At 37.6% G+C, this 19,870-nt stretch overlaps 1 protein-coding gene across 4 annotated transcripts in view; it reads left to right on the forward strand.

The window, feature by feature from the left end:
* The first annotated feature begins 3,054 nt into the window (after window positions 1-3,054).
* Window positions 3,055-19,870, forward strand: part of EPS15 (epidermal growth factor receptor pathway substrate 15) — a 148,217-nt gene continuing 131,401 nt past the window's right edge. For 3 of the 4 annotated variants that reach the window (XM_047084929.1, XM_047084931.1, XM_047084932.1), the window contains exon 1: window positions 3,055-3,185. In XM_047084929.1, the coding sequence (XP_046940885.1) occupies window positions 3,153-3,185 (33 nt within the window). In that variant the 5' untranslated portion in view covers window positions 3,055-3,152. The other variant, XM_047084930.1, reaches the window with a different exon arrangement.

A 19,870-nucleotide genomic window follows, 5' to 3' on the forward strand; every position in this document is an offset into this window, starting at 1 on the left:
AGCCCAGATGTCCATTGATGGATGAATGGATAAAGAAGATGTGGTATATACATACAACAGAGTATTACTTGGCAATCAAAAAGAATGAAATCTTGCCATTCGCAACTACATGGATGGAACTAGAGGATATTCTGCTAAGTGAAATTAGTCAGTCAGAGAAAGACAAATATCATATACTCATACGAGGACTTTAAGATACAAAACAGATGAACATAAGGGAAGGGAGGCAAAAATAATATAAAAACAGGGAGGGGGACAAAAACATAAGAGACTCTTAAATATGGAGAATAAACAGAGGGTTACTGGAGGGGTTGTGGGAGGGGGGATGGGCTAAATGGGTAAGGGGCATTAAGGAATCTACACCTGAAATCATTGTTGCACTCTATGCTAACTAACTTGGATGTAAATGTAAAAAATAAATTAAAAAAATGTTTTTACGTTAAAAAAAAAAAGAAATAACACGTGGCCCTGGAAACTTTAGGGACAGTAAGAAATGAAACTGATGCAGATCAGCTTGTGTTCATGGCTTAGCATTGCATTTTAATTAAAACATAAAATCATTAAAAAAAAGGTTAAATAGTTTGTTTGAGGCCACACACAAAATGATTCCAATATGCTCCTTACTACCCCAACTGCCTTCTAGAAGACTCTATACATGAGGAACTCCACTCTATCCAACCAGGAGTATTATCTCATAATTCATATCATTCGGAGGAACTTCTTTGAATAGCAAGTGAATTTGTATTTCTCATGGTAACTTACTCCATGGCTTTCAAACTTATTAACCCACGTCTACATCTACAACTACCTACATCTTTAGGCATTTTCATATATGTTACTTCATTCATCCTCATAGTAACTCTAAGATTGTACAGCTAGTAAATGGTGGAGCCAGAATTGTAACCTGGATGTTTCTGATGTCCAAGCCCTATTTATTCTGCTATGCTATACTGCTTTGGTTATTAGCTGTATAACTTTGGACAAGTCATTTAACCCCTGTAACCTTCATTTACTGCATATATAAAGTGGATTTATGCCTTTTAAGGTTGTTGTGAAGCTCAAATGTGATAATGTAAAATAGGAGAGTCAAATAGAAACATCAGTTGTGGTTATAGCTGATAAATGTATCAAGGTAGAATAGTTTAAAACAGTATCTCCCTTTCCCCCTTGAGTTAAAAAGGATAACAGCAAAAAAGCCAAAGGAGACTCTTTAATAAGTGGTTGTTCACCAGACGTGCATGGCTGGCTCTGTATGGCTGCACCTTGTAAAAAGGGGGTGGAGTAAGGAGTTTCTGGGGGCATTTCTGGGATGGTTTGCCTATGGTGGCAAAGGTCTAAAAATTTAGGTGAGGCTTACTCCATCACATGGGTCTTGTTCAGTTGGCTCTCCTGGTAGGTCAAATGAGGACTGCTATGATAATGGTGACAAGAGCATGGGCCTGATAGAGTTGTGGTTTGTTGATGTGGGAAGCCACCATGACTGAGAAAGGAAGACCAATTCTGGGCAAAAACATTTGTTGAGGCCTACTCTGTGGTAGGCTAAACTGAGAGTGGGATGTAGTAATGAGTCAGCCCCCTGTCCTCAAGGATTTTATAGTGTAGTGGGGTACAGAAAAGCCCTTAATTCTTAAAAACAAGGCAGAGTATAATAAGGATCATATCAGAGCAACTAGGAGGTGAAGTGGGAGTTCCCAGAAGTCTTCTTAAAGTAGGTGGCATATAAGCCAGGTCATTAAAAATCAGGGTTTCTAGGAACTGGTTGGTAATTCCAACTGAAGATGGCAGTATGAGATAGTGTAGGATATGTTATGTTTAACACAGGTGGGAACAAAGGTCTTTATTGAGTACATGCTTTATGCTAGGGTCTGATGATATAGAGATATATCAGAAATAGTCCTTGCCATTGAGGAGCTCTCAGTCTAGAGGGGTAGGCAGATGTAAAGAGTCATTAGAGTGATAATGACTTCATAAGGTAGAGAAGAAATGTTAAAGAAGAGTGTGTAACTCTGACTTGCAGAGGTCAGGAGATGCTTTGCAGAGGGAAAGATACTTGAGCAAGTGTTCAGAAAGTAGAAGTTTGCTGGGTGGACTATGGGAGGAGTTAGGTATGCTGCAGGCACCTGAGCAAGTCCCGGCGCTCTTTTATTAAACAATATAAGTGTGTCAGGCAGCAAGCAGGCAAGAAAATTATTTCTCCACCCTTCCCACTTGGTTTTTGGCTCCTGGATGGAATGACTTAAAAGTCTTCTTTTTCTTTCTATTTAAAAAAAAATTTTTTTTACGTTTATTTTTTGAGAGAGAGAGCAAGAGAGAGAGTGAGTGTATGGGAGGGGCAGAGAGAGAGAGGAGAGAGAGAGAGAGAGAGAGAGAGAGAGAGAGAGAGAGAATCCCAAGCAGTCTCCCCACTGCCAGTGCAAGGAGCCTGATGCGGGGTTTGAACTCATGAACCCGTGAGATCATGATCTGAACCGAAATCAAGAGTCAGATGCTTAACTGACTGAGTCATCCAGGTGCCCCAAAAGTCTTCTTTTTCAGTATAACATCCTAATACCAGCTGGTTAAATGAAAGGTTTTGGAGTCAGACCTTGATTCTAATCTGGCTCTCTAATTAGCTGTATGACCTTAGGTAAAATACTTATTTGTGTCTCAGTTCCTTCTATTCATAACCTTGAAAGATAAAGTGTCTAGCACAGAGTCTAGCATATATAAAGTACTGTTATTTCTATCATCTCATTTAGTTTTCACAAGCAACCTGGACTTTGGGTATAATTTCCTCTATTTCTCAGAAGCAGAAGCTTAGGGTAGGTAGGTGGCCTGCCTAAAGCCTACACAGCCCGTCCGCCTTACTTTTATATCCGCACCGGGTTTTCTTAGGCGGCCCCGGTGGGTGGGGGTGGGGTGAGGTGGGGTTGTGTAAGGCTCCGGTCCGGCAGCTCAAATTCCGGCGCCAGGATTTGGGCGCTGCCACGCCGGCGCCGGGCGGGCGGGGCCAAGCGGGGCGGGGCGGGCAAGAGGAGGGAAGTTGTCGAAGTTAGGGGAGACGCCCGCCCGCCTGCCCGGGCCTCGCCTCTGACCGCTCCCTCCGCCTCCTCCCCGCCCCGAGCCCCAGTCTGCCCGTCCTTCCTTCCCCTCCTGTGCATGATGGAAACACCATGGCTGCGGCGGCCCAGTTCTCCTTGACACAGGTAACGCCGCCCGCCCGTCCGGCTCGGTCGGCCGGTGTCCCCAACCCGGCCCCCTCCCCCACCGTCCTGTGGTTCACCGACCCGGGCAGTTTCTCTCGCCCCGGGCGGGGTGGCCGATGGTGAGAGCGAGAGCGTGTGTATATGTGCGAGTGTGAGACACTGTGAGGGAGGGCGCCATCCCGAGCCCGCAGCTCCGCGGCTGCAGCCTTGACCCCGCCCCACACTACCCCCCCACCCCAGCGCCCGGTCCCGCCGCCCCTACGTCCCACAGCTGAGTGGACCGTGCCCCCTACCCTGCTCAGCTGACGTCTGGCCCCTCTCACTCCACGCAGCTTTCACCCAGCCAGGAAGTTTCCTTCTTCCAGGCCAGACGCACTCCAGGTGAGCTCCTGTTGAGCTCGCGCGGATCAGCCTCACCCCCTGGTCAGCCCTTGCCCCGCACGAGGCTGGTCTCTGGGCCATGCAGTGCGCTTCCCGTGGTTTATACTCACCTTCCAGACCTAGACGCCCGGGGCCCTCTCTAAGCCAGTCTTTCCTCTCGAAACTGGCCTTTTCCCACTGGAGTCCAGTGAAAGCCCTCCCTTCCCCAGCAGTTTCTGATAGTCAGCCTCTCTTCCAAGTATGTCTTATTCTCCTCAAATGCTTACCCTGCTAGCCTCTTCCTGAGTTCAGCCTCTTCCTCTCCTGATCAGATTTCCTTCTGGGTCAGACCCCCCCAGTTCCGTCTCTTCCTGCTTCTACTCTTACCCGGTGGGCTTCACTTAATCGCTGCCCACACGGATAACAGGGAAACATCCTTTTACAGGTGTGGTGGTTCCACCAGTCTTGGTGCTGGGAACGACTATAGAGATCACTCATTATGCGCGAACCTGTTCTCGGGGTCTTTCCTCTTGTCTTTCTGTTGTAGAGTCCAGTCCTTGTGCTTCCCCGAAAACCTTGTGCTTCAACATCTTTCACTCTGGGAAGCCTTGTTCCTCCTTGTCTGTAAAGAAAGCCAATTGTAATCTTTTCATGATGTTCAGGATGATGAGGAGGTGACATTGCACCTGTCAGTCTCTTCCTGCTGCTCTGACCAAAACTCACCCTCAACCTCAAATTCTCAGTTTGTTCTCCCCAAAGCTGGGGAGTGACCATGTACGCCCCGTAGAGGCCCACCACAGCCTTTCTTCCTGCCTTATATCTCCCTGCCACCTTGTAGTCTCCTTGGCCTAGATTTGTGAGTGCTTATACATTTGGGCCTTGGAGTTTTCTGTGTTGGAGCAGAAGGCTTTGGAGTGTTTCATTTAGCACTCTGGGATAGAGAAACAGTGAAAAAATGTTTTCTTTCTCTGGAGTCACCTATAAACATGTACCTCAGGTAAAATAACTAACTTCAGTTTGCAGGATTTCTCAGTTTCCTAAGTGAAGTCTGTTTGTTTCCCAGTTTTCTTGGTGTTGCTTATCGTATTTTGACAAGCAGATGACAGAGGAGAATCCTTGGAATGTGGCAATTTAGTTTCGGCGGTGAATCCCTTTGGAAGGGTCATCCTGAAACTCAAATAAGAGTAGTGGCAACATTGACTTTTGGGTGTTCACTTCTTATGAGTCTAGTTAGTGACTTGCATTATATAAGATCCTGTTGGCAGGCTCCTGCTCTCTGGTTGTGTTGGCCAATTCAGGCAGTTTTCCCCTCTTGAAGTTTTTGTTCTCTTGAAGTCTTCTATAGATCTGTTTCTTAGTTGTGTGCATACTTTATTCTCTCCCTGGGTAATACTGTGTTTTTAGTTTCTGTTTACTATCATTCATCTTTGGAAATTTTCTTCAGGCTCTGTCAGTTTTATAGACAGTTAAATAATTTAAATATGTTCTTGTGGTTATGTATTTAAATATTAACATGTACACATGGTAAATCCTGAATCAGTATTATCCTTCAGTGTCTCACATATGAGAGAATGTACGTTGATGGTTCCTTTATACTGATAATTCAAATTAAATCAATTTAGAATATTTTGATTTTAAGACATTAAGAAGCAATAAGATACATGTAAAGGGACATGAAAAAGAACCTAAGTGTTAATATACCCTAATGTGCCTCCTTGTTATTTTAAAACTTTTCTAATTTGTATATTTTCAATTTAATTTTTTAACTACTTGAAGCAAATAAACTAAGATAATCAGCCTGGTTTCACATTCATTATTGATCTATTTGTGTTATACTCACTGCCTCCCCCCTCACTCCCCACCCCTCCACCCCCCCAACACACACACTTAGACATAGGCATACTCAAGAGAGAAATCCTCCAGGGCAGGGACATCTTTTAATTCATCTCTCTTCCTCAGTGCCCATCTGGAAGAAAGTGATTAAAAACTGTCTTATGAATGACTGCAAATTTTAAAGGGCTCTGTGACAGTTAAAAGATTAGACAGATGCTTGGGTTGGTTTCTGCCCCTGGTCGTGAGATAATAATGGTTTTGGAGTAGGTTCTTTCATTCAACAAATATTTGTTAAGTACCTATTATGTGCTAGGCACTATGCTGGGATTGTCTTGTTTATAATATTTTGCCTTTATCAGTTAAGCAAAACTGGCAGTTTGGGGGGGAAAATGTGAAAAATATTTTAATTTATTCCTTCCTTCCTCTTTCCCTGCCTGACAACCAACTTGCCAACTCCCCAGCCACCAAAATAAATCATCTAAATTATCATATTCTAGCTCCTAGAGAGGATAGAATACTAGAGTAATGAAATGTTAGTTCCAGTCTCAGATATGCCAAAAGCTAACTCTATGGCATTGAGTTAGGTCTCCAGGGCCTCGATTTTCTTAATTTTAATAGTCATTCAACAAAAAGTTGTTGAACATTCACTGTGTGCTAGGAATTATTCTAGGTACCGCGGCTATACTAAGGAACAAAATACATAACAATTCCTGGAGACAAAACATGGAACTTACATTCCAGTAGGGGAGTTTGAATTAGCTGATTTAAGGACCTTTCCCACTAACATTCTTTTTTATAGATCATATTCTATGATTTGTAGCTCTAGTGGGACTTTCCCAGGGTACTTTAGTGTTATATAGCCTTAGTGTTTTCTAATTTCAGTTGTCTTCACTAGGCATTCTATTTTATTCTAATCAGTAAGAAGTGAAACTTGAGTGAGAGAGATCTTGTGATTTTTGCTTTGTGGTGATAGATTACAAAAAAAGATATTAATACTTTCTCTCCTTAAGCTTTTCCAATTGCCCATTTCTTCCTCAAGCCTGTATCCTTAATAATACTCTCAGTCTTTCTTACTATATGTAAGGAATACTTACTATATATACAAGGGTGTTACTATATGCAAGGGGTTTTACTTCATTTAACACTCAGTTTTACAAATGAGGGAAGTAATTTACATGAGCCTAGTATGTGGTGGATCTGAGATTTGAACCAAAGATTTCAAAAGCTATTTTATTCTACTTCTCTACGTACTAAATACTTGGCATATCCAATGCTCCCTCGTATTTTTGATGCTCTTTTTCAGTAAATGTCCTATTGTCCTAATTAGATAGTAAACTTCTTGAGGCTGGAAGCCATGTCTTTTGCCTCTGAATCGCCAATGTCTTGGTATGTTGACAGTACAATTGTGGGTACACAAGTGGTGTTCTTGATGATGCTAAAAGTTTTATTTTATTGAAATATGACATGATATGAGTATTTTAAATGATCTTCCTGCAGTTCAGCTTTATGCTGAAGTTTTCTTGTTTAATTTAGCAAGAATTCTTTTTTAATAATAAAAAAACCCTTAGGTGGCTCCTAGCTGGCTAAGTTAGTAGAGCATGTGACTCTTAATCTTGGGGTTGTGAGTTCGAGACCCATGTTGGGAGTGGAGGTTACTTAAAAAAAAAAATAGAATCTTTAAAAACATTTTTGGATGTAATGAATTATATTGGGGCGCTTGGGTGGCTCAGTAAGTTAACCATCAGACTCTTGATTTTGGCTCAGGTCATGATCTCACGATTTATGAGATCAATCCCTGTGTTGGGCTCCTGCTATGCTTGGGATTTTTTCTCTTCCTCTCTCTCTGCCCCTCCCCTGTGTGCTCTCTCTCTCTCAAATAAATAAATAAACATTTTAAAAAATGTTAAGAGGCCCTTAGAATGGGACTTAATTGAAAAAATCTTAGTAAATGGTCTAAAACAATAAATGCTCTAAGAATACTTTTCTTTTTAATGCTTTTTTTTTTAATTGCTAGAGTGATAATAACTGCTTTATAGAAACTGGTAGTTGGAGGAAAAAAATCTCTCAGAATTTCAGTTTGTGGTGTTTGTTTTCAATTTCATTAAAGAAAAAAATACATGATGTATATTAATGTGCCATCTTAGTGGTTTAACAATTATGGCAGTAAATATCAGGACAGAGCATAAAAATTACAACATGTTCTCAGAAGCAGAAAGAGTATTTATTTAACATGACATATTATTTGAGTTCCTACTATGGGAAGGGGACAATAATGATATTTTTCTTCTGTTCCTGAAATTACAGTCCAGTATACTCAGGAAATCCATACTTCCTTGAGTGATATCCAGCCGTTCTCAAAAATGGCTTGGAATGTCCAGCATTTGGGAGGAGTTGTCATAGTTAAAATTAATTAGGAACAGTTGGGTTGGCCCAATACAGAGTCTCCCAGGAGTAACCTAAGAGTGTATTTCTTTGTTTTCACTCTATTTGCAGACAGAACAATAATGGGCTAAAATAGTAGAAAAAGATTGAGCATCTTTATTTAGTAACAAATCATAGTTCTAATCTCCTTTCTCACTAGTAGTCTGATTTAAGGACTTAATCTAAGGTGTTATACTTGCTTTCAAGGAATTAAACACAGTTACACACTTCTTTGTTTTGTGAGTTTTGCACTTAATATTGGAACCCAGAAGCAGGAAAATGGGTTGAGTGAGAGGCAGAATGAGAGAAAGAGAAATATCTGGTTACTTGGAGAGTTGGTAGAAATAAATGAAAAGTTAATCCAAGCAGAGTTTATGAGGCAAACCCATACACTGGAATTGCATCTTAAAGTGGTTAAACTCTTATCAACAAGATAAAATATTATGTCTTCATTAAAAATTATTTTTATTAGGAGCTTGTAATAATTTGAAGAATGTTGTCATTTGAATGCTGTGTTACAAAGTGGAGACATTTTATTTAGAAAAATGATCTAACCCAGTTAAGCATGCATAGAAAAAAGACTGGAAGAAAAAGAAAGGACCAAGATTTTATAAGAGCATGGTTATAGTTTTTTTATTTACCTTCTTTTCAACAGTGTGTATTTCTTCTGGAGTCTGCTGATTTAGCGTTTCTACATGATAACCTTTTTTGACTATTTACTGTTAAATTGAAATGAATGAATGTATATAAAGTGAAAATCTGTGTTCTAAGATTACACTCACATTTCATCTTAAACATTCCCATCTTAACATTTAGAGAGATTGGTCAGAAGAATGAATAATAGAAACTATTGTTATAATTGGCTTGGAGAATTGTCAGAGGACTAATTTATAATTTTGTGTGCTGCTTTATAATTTACAAAGAATTTTATGCTCTCTTATTTGATTTTCCCAATAACCAATAAGCTGGGCTATTACTGTCATTTCAAGTTAGAGAATACTAAGGCTCAGAATTTGTGACTTAAGTTTTACAGTCAGTAAATAAAAGCATAAGCCCTGTTAAAAAAAAATTCAAACAATACCCATAAAAGTCTCCTTCCTGTTCTGGGCCCTCAGTCTTCCTTGAGGCAGTCATTCTTGCCACTTTGTTTTGTGTATTTCCAGCAATAATCTGTGATGTATGTGTAAGTATGCATAATTTTTTCTTTTTAGTAAGCTGCATATTGTTTCACGGCTATTTATTTATTTATTTATTAATTATTATTTTAGCTTAGTCTAGGAGATTGTTCTATACTAGCACATATAGTTCTCCCTCATTATTTTAAAAACTTTAGGATCGGGGCACCTGGGTGGCTCAGTCGGTTAAGCGTCCAACTTTGGCTAATGTCATGATCTTGCAGTTTGTGGGTTCGAGCTCCGCGTCTGGCTCTGTGCTGACAGCTCAGAGCCTGGAGCTTGCTTCGGATTCTGTGTCTCCCTGTCTTTCTGCCCCTCCCCTGCTTGCACTGTCTCTCTCTCTCTCAAAAATAAACAAACATTAAAAATAAATAAATAAGTAAATAAATAAATAAAACTTTAGGATCTTGCCTTATATGAATATACTGTAATTAGCCACCTAATGGTGGATATATATGTTGTTTCCAGTTGTTTTCTATATTATTGAAGTGCTGGCATGAATATTCTTTTGCACACCTTAGTGAACAGGTATATGTACATTAGTTTTTGGTGGGTATAATTGTTGGGCCAAAGGATATTTGGATAGATATTACTAATTTGCATTCAGAAAGGTTGTACCAGCAACAGTCTGAATGTGCCTTTTCCTCTATAGCTTCATAAGTATGGTATTTTAGCAAACTTTTATTCATTGTCAACCTGATATAGAAAAATGATGTTAAAATTAACTTATACATTGTACTTTCCTTTTACATAAATGTGAACTTTTAAATATTTTGTACAAGAGTAAGGTAGAAGATATAAGAAACTTAACTTTGTGATATAAGTAATGCTTTCATAAATTGAAAGTGCATTTAAAAATTGAAGGTTGGAGCTCATTTAAAAACTTGTTTTTTATATGGTACAGGTATACAAAGAAAAGTAAGCCTTACGTCCTCCCCTGTTAGATTGAGGATTTTGTAGGGGAAGTTAATGGTACCAGGAGTCTCTCATCTGAAATAATCAGATGCTTATGTCTGATTATGTTTCAGTAAAAATAAAAATTTGGCCAAGAACAGTGGGGCAAGACCATACTTTTTTGGGGGAAAGCTTCTATATTACAATATTTTAGATTTTTTAGATCATGGTTTTTCAACCTTGGCACTGTTGACATTTTGGGCCAGGTAATTCTTTGGTGTGGGGAGCTGTTCTTTGCATTGTGGGATGTTTTGCAGCATCCATACCCATGAGATGCTAATAGTACTCTTTCCATTTGGGACAATCAAAAATATCTCCAGATATTGCCAGATGTCTTTTGGGGAACAAAATTGCCCCTAGTTGAGCATCACTAGTTTAAATATATACTTTTTAACCTTAGTGATCCAGTAAGGCATAAAGGAGATATAGAGATATATGCCTTCTTGGGATAGGAATGGGGGAGTAGTTTATCTTCATGTTTTTATTCCCTAGCCTGCCATGAGCCATGAATGGCTAATTGTGCATAGATTTTGAACTTAAAAAATTTACATGGTAAGAAACTGGAAATTGTGAATTTAATTTTATGTGCGATTTCTCTGCCTTCCTTAGTGTGATCTTTAGTTGTGGAACAATTCTATCTAGTGGGCTAAATAGTAATGCAAAGATACTGAAAGGAAAATAATCTTATAACAGTATTGAGAAGGAAGAGGACTAATGTTTCTTAAACTCCTAATAAGCATTATGTACTTTTAGATGATTTCTACATTTCACTTGATCTTCATAGTCTTTATAAAATAGGAATTAATCTTCTGTATTACTTAGGGTTGTGTTGTAAGTGGTGGATATGAGATTTAAGCCCAGGCATATCTGTTCTCAAACATATTTGCTATACTGTTTCCTGTAAACACTCATTGGCAATAAGTCAGACAACTTTATGAAAATGAACATTCACATGATATTATATTCCTCTATTGTTATATAAAAGGAACAAATTAGGGGCGACTGGGTGGCTCAGTCGGTTGAGCGTCCGACTTCAGCTCAGGTCACGATCTCACGGTCTGTGAGTTCGAGCCCCATGTCGGGCTCTGGGCTGATAGCTCAGAGCCTGGAGCCTGCTTCCGATTCTGTCTCCCTCTCTCTCTGCCCCTCCCCTGTTCATGCTCTGTCTTTCTCTGTCTCAAAAATAAATAAACGTTAAAAAAAATTTTTTTTAAAAGGAACAAATTATTCAGAGTGTGGTATGTGTACGTGTGTGTGACAGAAAGAGGGAGAGAGAGAAGAGGTCAATATTGGGATAATAATAACAATAATTAATACTGAGCACTTATGTGTCAGGCACTGTTTTTAATAATCTTTACAACCTGATGAACTTTTCAGTAATCCTTACCACCTGATAACTGGATCATCCTTGTTATCTTTGTTTCACAAAAAGAGGAAATTTAAGCACAGAGGTGAAGTAATTTGTTCAAGGTCAAGCTGATGCTAAGTAGTGGAGCAAGAATTGTAACCCAAGTAGTGTAAACAATTCATATAAATTGGGCAAGTGTGTTGTAATTTTGAGGACAGAATAATAGCTCTAACAGATGTAATTATGATACTAATGCTTGGTTAACTGAACATACGTTCTAGGCTGCAACATCTTTTTATGTGAAAATCAACTTATCATTGCATAGTCCACACCTCTAGAAAGTGATTATTGTACCAGATAGTAGAGGGTTTTTGTAGACTTGATAGAAGGTAGTGTTACATTTTGCAACCTAGGAATTTATTACTCACGAAAACCTAAGCCTGTCTGGGTTTGTGTACATTATGACAATATTTATTTTTAAGCTAATATTCTCTTAGACATGTTAGTTTGGACTTGGAGTTCCTTCAGTATTTTATCGCTAAAGATGACTCCATGTTATCAGAAAAAAATTCCCTAAGAAACTATTTTATTAAATAAAACCTAGAACCACTAGACTTAAGGGTATCTGGCACTCCAAATATGAACATTGTTGAGAGCTAGGGTGAAATAATGGGAGGTATTGGGCTTTACAGTGAGAATGTCTGAGGTTTACATCCTTTATTTGATTGTGTAACAAGTTTCTTAGCTTCGTTTTTTTGTTTGTTTTTTTAAGCCTATAAAATGGGGGATAAACAACTTGCAGGATTTGTTGTGAAGATTATGTGCAATAATGGATATAAATGTCCATGATCAGTTTGAATGGTAGCAGCTAATAATAATAATAATAATTATAATAATAACTACTACCAGCACTAGCCAAATATTTATAATCAGTGGGTTTTAGTTATTTATAGGGCTGTTAATTTTTATGAAATGTTGTACTTAGAATTTTCATAGATCATTGATACCAAGGATTATTGGTAACTTCATTTTACCTTGTATTCTGTAGGTACAGACAGCATAGGTATTTATCATTAGGCATATATGAAAAATGTGAAACTTCTGTGCACCAAAGATGCTTCTGTTATTGCTGGTTGGTCTCTTATTTCAGAAAACATTTACTGAATGCCTCCTCTATGTCATCACTGTGTTAGGCCTTATACATACAAAGAGAATAAGGCCTAGACTCATGCATATACTAAAGTACCTTTTAGTCTTTTAGGGAGATAAACACTGACTTTCTGGGATGTTAAGTACCTTGAAAAAGGATGATAGAACTAAGGCCCTGGGGTGCTGTGGAGTCTCCTGTGATTATGATGGAACTTTTTGTGGTAATTTAGTTTTTAAATTGATTGATACTATAGATGACATTTCAGGTTGTACTTAAAGGACAACATAAAACCATAGGAACATTTGACTTAAGTCAAATTTTATTTTGGTGCATAGGGTCCACATTGGGGGATGTAACATCCATTTTCTTATGATTTATTCTCTGCTTTTTTTTTCTTTGTAATAAAGCCAGATTTTTTAACTTCGAGCATAGGACATTAGGGAGGGATTTCAAGGAATAGGCTTCAAAGAATCTGTGACCTACTGTAAAATAGTATATAAAATATTCAGAGTATCAAGATTTCTATCCCAGGGATACTGACCGAAGTTTTATACAGTGGGAAGAACACTGGACTTAGTACAAGACAAATATGGATTTGAATTCTCCCTCTGCCACTGTACTCTCTGTGGGTGCCCATGGCAAGTTACCTAAACTCTCAGAACTTCCTTATGGATGATGTATATACATTGTTAAAATATAGGAGACATTCAGTAAATAGAAGTGCTGTTGTTGGGGTACTTGGGTGGCTCAGTTGGGTAAGCATCCGGCTCTTGATTTGGCTCAGGTCATGATCTTATGAACTCATGATCTCATGGTTTGTGAGATCAAGCTGCACATCGGACTCTGCGCTGACATTGTGGAGCCTGCTTGGGAATCCCTCCCTCTCTCTCTGCGCTTGCCTTGCTTGTGCTTTCTCTCTGTTTCTCAAAAATAACTTAAAACTTAAAAAAAAAAGAAGTGTTGTTGTTGTTATTTGCAGAACTCGTGTAAATATTGTTTTAGATATTTTCATGTCCAAAATTCTGCACTCATTGAAGAAAACTGGGACATGCAGAATAATAGTTAGGAAAAGCATGGATCACCATCTACCCCATTCTTTAAAAGTTTTAGTTTTTTTCCTTTTTTTTACTTTTTTTTTTAAATTTTAGAGAGAGAGTGAGCAAGGGAGAGGAGCAGAAGGAGAGAGAGAGAGAGAGAGAGAGAGAGAGAGAGAGAGAGAGAATTTTAAGCAGGCTCCATGCTCAGCACAGAGCCTGATGCAGGGCTTGATCCCATGACCTTGTGTTCATAACATGAGTTGAAATCAAGAGTTGGTCGCTCAACTGACTGAGCCACCCAGGCGACCCTCTTTACATTTTTTAAAAAAATGTTTATTTATCTTAGAGAGAGAGAATGAGAGCAAGCGGGTGGAAGGGGCAGAGGGAGGTGGATAGAGGATCCAAAGTGGGCTCTGTGCTGACCACAGCGAGCCCGGTGTGGGCTCGAACTCACAAGCTGTGACATCATGACCTGAGTCCAAGTCAGGCACCCCTCTTTACATGTTTTTTAATGTTTGTTTGTTTGTTTGTTTGTTTGTTTTGAGAGAGACAGAGACAGAATGCAAGTGGGTTAGGGGCAGAGAGAGAGGGAGACACAGAATCTGAAACAGGCTCCAGGCTCTGAGCTGTCACCACAGAGCCCGATGTAGGGCTCAAACTCACGAGCTGTGAGATCATGACCTGAGCCTAAGTCGGCCGCTCAACCAACTGAGCCACCCAGGTGCCCCATCTTTACATGTTTTTTAAAATGTAGTTATAACCTGGCTCTCTACACACACACACACACACACACACACACACACACACACACACACAATTTTGTAATGTTTTCCTTAACATTATAGGTGTTTTTCTATGTGATCATCATAGCATCTTTTTAATGTCTTTAGACTGTATTCATTAACTGGATGTTTTATAGTTTACTTAAGCCTCACGAATAATAGCAATTGATGTATAAATCATAATTAATGCTGTTGCAAATAACCTTTCATATACCATTTGCTGAATTCTTTTTTGTAGAGTTATAGATGGTATTTACCACATAATTAAATTATTTTTCTATATATACCTTTGGGGTTTTTTTTTTATACCTTTGGGTTTTGAAGTTAAACTTGAGTAATTTTTGTTTAGTGTATGTTTATAAGATCTTGAATGGCAAAGCGGAAAGCAGTATTTTACTCAGATAGGAACAATAATCTCAAAAATACTATTGTGAAGGAATTAAGTTGAATATATTTAATTTGGCTGCAAACTACATTTATAGTTTGTGAAGCTCACTTAGCATAGGAAATTGGCATTAAAAATTGTAGCTTGAAGAAGATTGGATGATTTCAGTTTGCTTACAATTTTCATCCTTTTTTGTAGGCTGGGTTGCTTTCATTCTTAGTCTTGTTCTCTACATTCTGTTCCATGTTTTTGTTTTCTTGCTTTTTTTTTTTATTCTGGCACACTTTTATGCAGGGCCTTTTAAGACCTGGGGGTGGATTCTGAACCATCTAGCACTTGAGAACAGTTCAAAAACTTAACTTTATTGACTGTACTTTGAGCCAGACTTGTTTAAAATGTCCTGGCTTGTCTCTGGGCTTGACAGTGTTTTTTTCTTTTATATCCTGACAGCTTTTTATGACTATTTTCTTCTTTATTTTAGTATAGGAATTTTACCAGTATCAGTATTTGTAGATTAAGATGGACAAGATTTATTTTCCTATAACCTCACACACACACACACACACACACACACACACACACACACACACACCACTTATAAGGAAAACTTCCCAAAACATTTTATTTTTTAAAATAAGTGTATGATTGGCATGACTTATATACTTATACATGTTTAATAACTATTAAAAATATTTAAAAATTATTTTTAAGTAGTAATTATAGTTTTTCATCATGAGGCTAGGTGGAAAGAAAAGCATACTCTGGAATTGTAAATTTACTGAAAATTGTTTAATTGTTATCAAGCTTTCTTTGAGCTTCCCGCTGTATTGTTTTAGCATTTAAAAAATTTTTTACTTTTTAAAGAAACTTATTGACATATATATAATCTATATATCATACAATTTACCCATTTAAAAAATGCACTTAAGTGACTTTTAGTCTATTCATAGATGTGTGCAGTCATCATCACCACAGGCAATTTGAGAACATTTTTATCACCTCAGAAAGAAACCTTGTACCCTTTAGGTATCATCCTCTTCTCTTCCATGCTTTTCCCAGTCCTAAACAACCACTAATCTATTTTCTGTCTCGATTAGATTTTCTTATTCTGGACTTTGTATGAATGGAATCATGTACTATGTGGACTCTTGTGACTGGTTTCTTTCTCTCTCTCTCTCTCTCTCTCTTTTTTGTTTTTTAACTTTATTTTTTATTTTTTTAAATTTACTCCAAATTAGTTAGCATACAGTGCAACAATGATTTCAGGAGTAGATTCCTTAGTGCCCCTTACCCATTTAACCCATCCCCCCTCCCACAACCCTATCAGTAACCCTCAGTTTGTTCTCCATATTTATGAGTCTCTTCTGTTTTGTCCCCCTCCCTGTTTTTATATTATTTTTGTTTCCCTTCCCTTATGTTCATCTGTTTTGTCTCTTAAAGTCCTCATATGAGTGAAGTCATATGATTTTTGTCTTTCTCTGACTGACTAACTTCACTTAGCATAACACCCTCCAGTTCCATCCATGTAGTTGCAAATGGCAAGATTTCATTCTTTTTGATTGCCGAGTAATACTCCATTATATATATATATATATATATATATATATATATATATATATATACACACCACATTTTCTTTATTCATCCATTGATGGACATTTGGGTTCTTTCCATACTTTGGCTATTGTTAATAGTGCTGCTATAAACATGGGGGTGCATGTGTCCCTTCGAAACAGCACACTTGTATCTCCTGGATAAATGACTAGTAGTGCAATTGCTGGGTCGTAGGGTACTTCTATTTTGAGTTTTTTGAAGAACCTCCATACTGTTTTCCAGAGTGGCTGTACCAGCTTGCATTCCCAGGTTTCTTTCTCTTAACATAATGTTTCTGAGGTTTATCCAAGTTGTAGTAAGTATCAGTATTCATTACTTTTTGTGGCCAAATAATATTTCGTGGTATAGTTATACTACATTTTCTTTATCCATTCATCTGTTGATGGACATTTGGGTTGTTTTCTCCTTTGGCTATTATAAATAATCTGCTATGAACATTCATGTTCAGGTTTTTGTGTGGATATATGTTTTTATATCTGCTGGATATTTATCAGGTCACATAGTAACTTTATGATTTATTGCTTGAGGAATTGCCAGACTGTTTTCCAAAGCAGCGGCACCAGTTTACATTCCCACCAGCTGTGTATGAGGTTCCACATCCTCTTTAATAATTGTTATCTGACTTTTCGATTCCAGCTGTGCCCAGAATCCTAGTGGCTGTGAAATAGTATCTCATTGTGGTTTTGATTTCATTTCTCTGATGACAAATGATGCCTACCATTTTTTCATGTGCTTTTTAGCCATTTGTATATCTTCTTTGGAGTAATGTTCATTGATGTCCTTTGCCAGTTTTTCAATTGAGTTATTTGTCTTCTTGTTATTGAGTTGTAAGTATTCGTTATATATTGTAGATATAAATCCCTTTTGAGATATATGATTTGCAAATATTTTCTCCCATTCTGTGGGTTGTCTTTCTACTCTCTTGACAGTGTCTTTTGATACATACAACTTTTAAGTTTTGATGAAGTCCAGTTTATCTGTTTTTTTTTTTTCTTTTGTTACTTGTGCTTTTGGTGTTATATACAAGAATTTTTTGGCAAATATCAGGTCATAAAGATTTATCCCTATGTTTTCTTCCAAGGGTTTTATAATTTTAGCTTTTACATTTAGGTCTTTGATTTGTTTTGAGTTAGTTTTTTGTACATGGTGTGAGATAATGGTCCAACTTCATACTTTCGCATGGATCTCCAGTTGTCACAGCACCATTTGTTGAAAAGACTGTTCTTTCCACACCAAATGATTTTGTCAAAAATCATTTGACCGTAGATGCATGAGATTATTTCTGGACTTTTAATTCTATCGTGTTGATCTATATGTCTATCCTTGTGTAGTACAACACTGTCTTGATTACAATTCAGTCATAGTTAACATCGTGGAAGATATGGGTGACTGATGAGAAGGCGGTTATTGTGTCTGATGTGTAGTGTATAGCTAGGAAAAGGCCTGTAAGAATTTGTAGGATTAGGCAGACTCCTAATAGGGAGCTGAAATTTCATCATGCTGAGATATTGGACGGGGCAGGTAGGTCGATAAATGAGTAGTTAATGATTTTAATGAGGGGGTGTGATTTTCGAATGTTGGTCATTAAATTCTTATAGTTGAAATACAACGATGGTTTTTCATATCATTGGTCATGGTTAGATTCCATGTGAGAATAATGATAACATACATTGTATTTAAGTACAATTTTCGTAGTAAGCTTTGTAAGTTTTTCTTCAAAGCCTTCTCCAATTTATGGTGGGTTTGGTTTGATTGTGACTGGTGGTATCGGTTGTGGTATTGTATTAAATTTCGGGGGAATCTTTTTTAGGTTTAATAGTTTTTTAAATTTATTTAGGGGACATGCTTGTAGTGTTTGGTTATACTACAGCTATGGCTACTGAACCTTATCCTGAAGCTTGAACATCTAATAAAGCTGTATTGGGAATATTTATTACAGGGGTGTTAGTGGTAAGTTTTGAAATTGAGAAGTGTTAGTCCTGTAACTTTGTTTTTCTTTTCAGGATTGTTTTTGGCTACTCTGGGTTCCTTGCAATCCCATATGAATTTTAGAATTGGCTTATCCTTTTCTACAAAGAAGCATTTGGAATTCTCATAGAGATTGCTTTGAGTCTGTAAATTGGTATGGAGAATATACCTATCTTAATGTTAAGTCTTCCAATCCATGAACATGTGATTTTTTTTCCCATCTTATATATCTTTAGTTTTGTTCAACAATGTCTAATAGTTTTTAGAGTGTAAGTTCTGTACTTTTTTGTTAAATTTATTCTTAAGTATCTTATTCTTCTTTATTCTTGTTATTTGAATGGAACTGATTTCTTAATTTCATTTTCATATTGTTCATTGCAAGTGTATAAAAATTCAGTTAATTTTTGTATATTGACCTTGTATCCTGCAACCTTACAGAACTCATTTGTTAGTTCTAATAGGTTTTCAGTGGATTCCTTAGGAAATTTTATGTACTGTATAAGATCATGTCATCTATGAATAGAGTTTTACCTCTTCCTTTCCAATCTGAATGCCTTTTATGCAATGTTCTTGCCTAATTTCGCTGGCTAAGACCTCTAATACAAGGTTGAATAGAAGTGTCGAGAGTGGACATTCTTGTTTTGTCCCCGATCTTTAGAGGAAAGCATGCACATGTATATACAGTACCTTGAAGGTGCCTAGTTCAGCGTTTGATTGTTCAAGAAACCTATGTTATTTGAAAGTATTATTAATTCACATTTTGGTTATGTAGCTCAGGGTTTCTTGAGAGTGAACTTGTATATATCAGCATCATCTGAGAACTTCTTAGAAATGCAAATTCTTAGACCTCACTCAGTCCCACTATGAATCAGAATCAGAAGCTTGGGGGCGGGGGATTTACTTAGCCTTTTGCATGGTAAATGTAGTTCATATTCTGAAAAAACTACTGATGTGTAATATATAAGTATTTTAAGTATATGAAACATATAATATTCACGAAGACTGCTTATAGTAGATATTTTTCTTTCTTTTTTTAAACATATGTAGAAACAACCCAGAGAGGTTATCACTTCTCTATGCTTTGGGGCAGTGGTTAAAAGAGTGGTTAAATGAGCCCTGAAATTGTACTGCTTGTCTTGGAATTCTAGTTCTGCCATTTGCTAGCTATGTGAATTTGGGTACCTCATTTAATCTCCTTGTGTTTCAGATTCTTCGTATGTAAAATGTGAATAAGAGTGTCTATTTTATAGATTGTGAAGATTAGATGAGATAATACAAATAAAGTGCTGAGAATAGTGCTTGGCCCATAAGTGAATCCTTAATAAAAATATTTGCTATTACAATTATTATTGGTCAAGAGTACCCAGCCATGGCCCATTTTTCATAACTTTCTTCTGTACATTTTTCTTGCTCTGCCTGAATTTTTCTGGCTCTTCTTTGCTTTATTCATTTGATAGATAGTGAGTACCTCCTATCGATCAAGCACTGGTGTCTGTACTGTGACACATAGTAAGCAAGACAGTCGTTGGCCCCATGGGTTAATATTTCTAATGAGGGAGACCAACAGAAACAAATAGATAATAAGTGTGTCCAATTGTGATGAGAGCTAGGAAAAACAGTAAGAGTGGGGTAAGAGAAGAGGGTGCTATTGGGAGCAA

This window comes from Lynx rufus, unplaced genomic scaffold (assembly GCF_022079265.1).
Source record: "Lynx rufus isolate CCGP_SWC_20201006 ecotype Redwood Valley unplaced genomic scaffold, mLynRuf1.p SCAF_2, whole genome shotgun sequence".
Lineage (NCBI taxonomy): Eukaryota > Metazoa > Chordata > Mammalia > Carnivora > Felidae > Lynx > Lynx rufus.